The 3,555-nt window shown below is 45.5% G+C and overlaps 1 protein-coding gene across 1 annotated transcript in view; it reads right to left on the bottom strand.

Moving 5' to 3' along the window:
* The window catches only part of LOC103731670 (female-specific lacrimal gland protein-like), a 5,144-nt gene extending 1,815 nt beyond the window's left edge, over positions 1-3,329 (bottom strand). Inside the window, exons 1-4 of the mRNA XM_017797380.1 lie at positions 3,209-3,329; positions 2,399-2,538; positions 1,329-1,399; positions 135-251 (exon numbers count right to left, since the gene is read on the bottom strand). Coding sequence (XP_017652869.1) covers positions 135-251; positions 1,329-1,399; positions 2,399-2,538; positions 3,209-3,280 — 400 coding nt within the window. The 5' untranslated portion in view covers positions 3,281-3,329. The remainder of the gene's footprint in view (positions 1-134; positions 252-1,328; positions 1,400-2,398; positions 2,539-3,208) is intronic.
* Positions 3,330-3,555: the final 226 nt, after the last annotated feature.

Below are 3,555 nucleotides of genomic sequence, written 5' to 3'. Positions count from 1 at the left end.
GTGGAAGTTCACATCTCGTCGGGGAGCGTGTTCTGGACACACACAGTGAACACAGAGCAACGCTCCCCCGTCTCCTTAATTGTAAGCCCCGCTGACATCCATGTTTCCGCTGTTATGACATGTGCCGCACTCACCGATAAGCGTGATCATGTGTGTAGTCTTTTCCTCTGGGTCCACATTAACGTTGTACACGGACATGAGCTTTTCTGTGAGCGGCAGAACTTGGAAGGTGCTTAAGCCCGTTTCTTCGGCTGAAACAAAATGAAACCTGGGATTAGGTGTTTATTATTTATTTTCATATCTGTTTACACGAATTATTTGTATCACACTTAATAATGGCTTTTACTTCAGAGATTGCCTGAGAAATGTCATTTTCCAAGTGTTTGGAGTTTGTCCGCTATAGGAATTTTTCCTTCAAGAATCCAATACACCAAGTATTTCAGTTGCTTCAAATTAACTAAATATATCGCAGTTCCATGTATGGTCACAGGAAGAACAACCACCACAAAAACAATAACGAACTCTTGGAAACGGGAAGAATTAGATATGGTGATTGAAAGCTGTGTGCCCAAATTCAAAATAGTGCTGTTTCTATTATTACACATTCAAAAATAGTCATTAATAAACCCTTAAGTTATGCAAACATGATAAATTATTGTATTTTGATTGCCTTCCGTTTAATCAGATCAGAAAAGGGATAAAGACTCATGAAACCAATCATAAATACCAAACTCTGTAAGTCTCAATAGAATAGAATATTTAATAAATCAGTTATTAAATAATAATACAGTTGCTGCTTGTGAGTTCTATTTGGTGACTTTAAAAAAAGTAACGGTCTGAATTCTTGCTCTCCATCCTTTTAATGAACTTCAAATGGAGAGTAATCCAATTTTTCATTTTAACTATTGCCGTACTTTTCTTGGAATGAAGGAAATCAGACCCTATTTTTTATATAATGTATATAGAAAGCAGATTTTAAACATCCTTTAGATTATTCAACAAAGGAGGGACTACAAGAAAATAAAAGATATTGTCAGTTTTTATACATTAAATATACTCCATAATCGTCAATGTCTGAAGCCCACACGAAGTCCGTTTTCTAAGGTGTCACTGATAATAGAGACACTTTGTACTATCCTGAGAGATTTTCACATTGCGTCAGTCATCGGAAACTAGGGCATCATTAATGTTGCAGAATCCAGGCCTCAGGGGCTGGGGCTGCAGCACGGTTGTGAACACCTAACCAGACACGGGTCCACACGCCAGCAGCATGTATTGAAACTCAATCTTGGTTTGGCCGACAGTCATCACGGGAGTCCCGCACTCACCATAAATGCTGTAACTGCCTTCCGGTGTCCTCTGGCCCACGATGGTGATCAGTGTGCAGTTCTCCCCGAACCTAAACGACACAAAACAATGCGGCCCTTATTGCTCATTGGTGTTTGCACATCACTGTGCTTGGCTTCAAGAACTCCAGACGTGACAGCGTGTTTTAGGTGCTAAACGGAAGTCTTCCCACATGTGAACTTTCTATCACTATCACTAGGTCATTGGTCTTCATGACTTTGGTGTTTGCATTAACGGCTGTGGGAATCTTTAATGTTGGCATGGACGAGTCTGAGGGTAGGAAGACCTCCCGGTGACCGTTTACCACGGTCTGTGTCATTGAATCACTGACTGGACAGCTCCCGTCTGCCCGTAGCTGGGGCTGGAGACAGAGACGCATCATGGTGATGCAGGTTACAAACATTCAGAGGCCTCTTCGCCTTCATGCCATGACATTCGTGGAGTGCCCACAACAGCACACCAAGATTCCCTCACACAAACTCTAATACATATGTTACTACAACACATCTATATATGTATTGACGTGTTCTAGTCCGTCATTCACTATCTACAACTGTTCAGCCCCAGTACAGACAACATTCATGGAGTGCTAAAAGCATCCACCGACCACTGTGATACTGTGATCATAACGTGACCTGGGGATGGTTCCGTGCAGACCCAAACACCAACGTGGACCATGAACTGAATGAATTATAACCTGCGGGTAACGGGCACAGACATTTTGAAGACTCTGACACGGGTCCGGAGATCATGATCCCTGTTGGCCCTGACCACAGCCTACAAAGACATGAGAGTTTCCTCCCGTGTTTACACATTTACTGTCACAGACCTGTCACCACAAGAGAGCCACATGGCACTGCAGTCTGCACAGAAACAGAATATGACTTTACAGCAGGCGATCGTGCTGATGCTGTGCACACACTAAGAACACAGGCTGTGAGCACACACTCCGCATCCTCACGGAGACTCACCACTCCCCGAGCACCTGAGTGTGAGCCCCGTGTCTCCCTTCACCGCTCTGTCCCCAGGCTTGGGGGTAAAGGTCACTTACTTGATGTAAAAAGAGAGAGTGACGTTCTCACAACTTGGGGTGCATTCCATGTGGCGGTAGTAAGCTCTCAGGGGCCCCCCTTCGCTCGTCTTCTCCACGTTGTCCGCGCCCGTGTAGAGCGTGCGCCAGTCCCCGTCGACCTGGATGGGAAGGAGCCGTGGGAAGGTCAGTGCAGATAGTGGGTATTTCTTCACCAACACACGGTATAACTCTCAATTATCTCGACTGAAGAATTGACCTCTGCCCATGTGATGCAGGCTGCTTCTTTCACAGAAAAATCCCACAGCCATATAATAACTCCCATTTACAAGAAAAACTCTGATACCAGGTTTTGAAATAAATCTCTCTATGTCATACAAACCACGTACTCTCTAAAGTGTAACTTTTTATCTTAGATTTGTGTGTAGGTAGAGTGAAGTCATAGGCATGTGTGATGCACACAAGGAGAGAACAAGAAAGGGGTCATGAATGGGACAGACGTGAATCTTATATTTCTTGCCTTATTGAGTTAGGCCTGCATGCAGAGGACGCTGGCCCTGAAATACATAGCGTGGACATGTATGACTGTGAATTTCCGGTCCCCCTCCCTGCCCCCGTCAGTGCTGGGATTCCTGGGCGGCACCTGCACTCCCTGTCTGTGCTGTGCTGGGAATGAGATCAGGATTTCATTTCTGCAACGCGAATCCTTCACCACATGAGCTGACTTGTCAGCCCAGAGCATTTCTTTGACATATCCATACACACTAACGTGACACACACACACACACACACACGCACACAAAGTGCCCCCAGATGAAGTCATGCTCATACCTGTTCAGGGGTGAGCTCAGGAAGCTCACCATAAACCAGACCCAGCACCAGGGCGAGCAGGAGAACTTTCATCCTGATGGAGCCTGTGTCTCTCTCTCTCGTGGAGATCTCTGCGCAGGTCCGTGGGTGGAGAACGGCTCAAGCGTCCTGGCTTTTATAGGACTCAGGTCTGACTTGTAATCGAGCAAGAATTCATCAAGAATTCCTGTTAACGTTTCCCCCACACCTCGTGGTTGTCCGTGATGATTTCTGTGTGACTTTGTCCCAGTTTGTTCAGGGGATTAGAGTTAAGATCAAACAAATGCCCAGGGGCGAACTTTAAGAAGACTCCGGACGTGACAGACGGA

The sequence above is a fragment of the Nannospalax galili genome, unplaced genomic scaffold (genome assembly GCF_000622305.1).
Source record: "Nannospalax galili isolate Female #2095 unplaced genomic scaffold, S.galili_v1.0 scaffold5595, whole genome shotgun sequence".
NCBI lineage: Eukaryota > Metazoa > Chordata > Mammalia > Rodentia > Spalacidae > Nannospalax > Nannospalax galili.
This window is presented reverse-complemented; position numbering and strand designations above follow the sequence as displayed.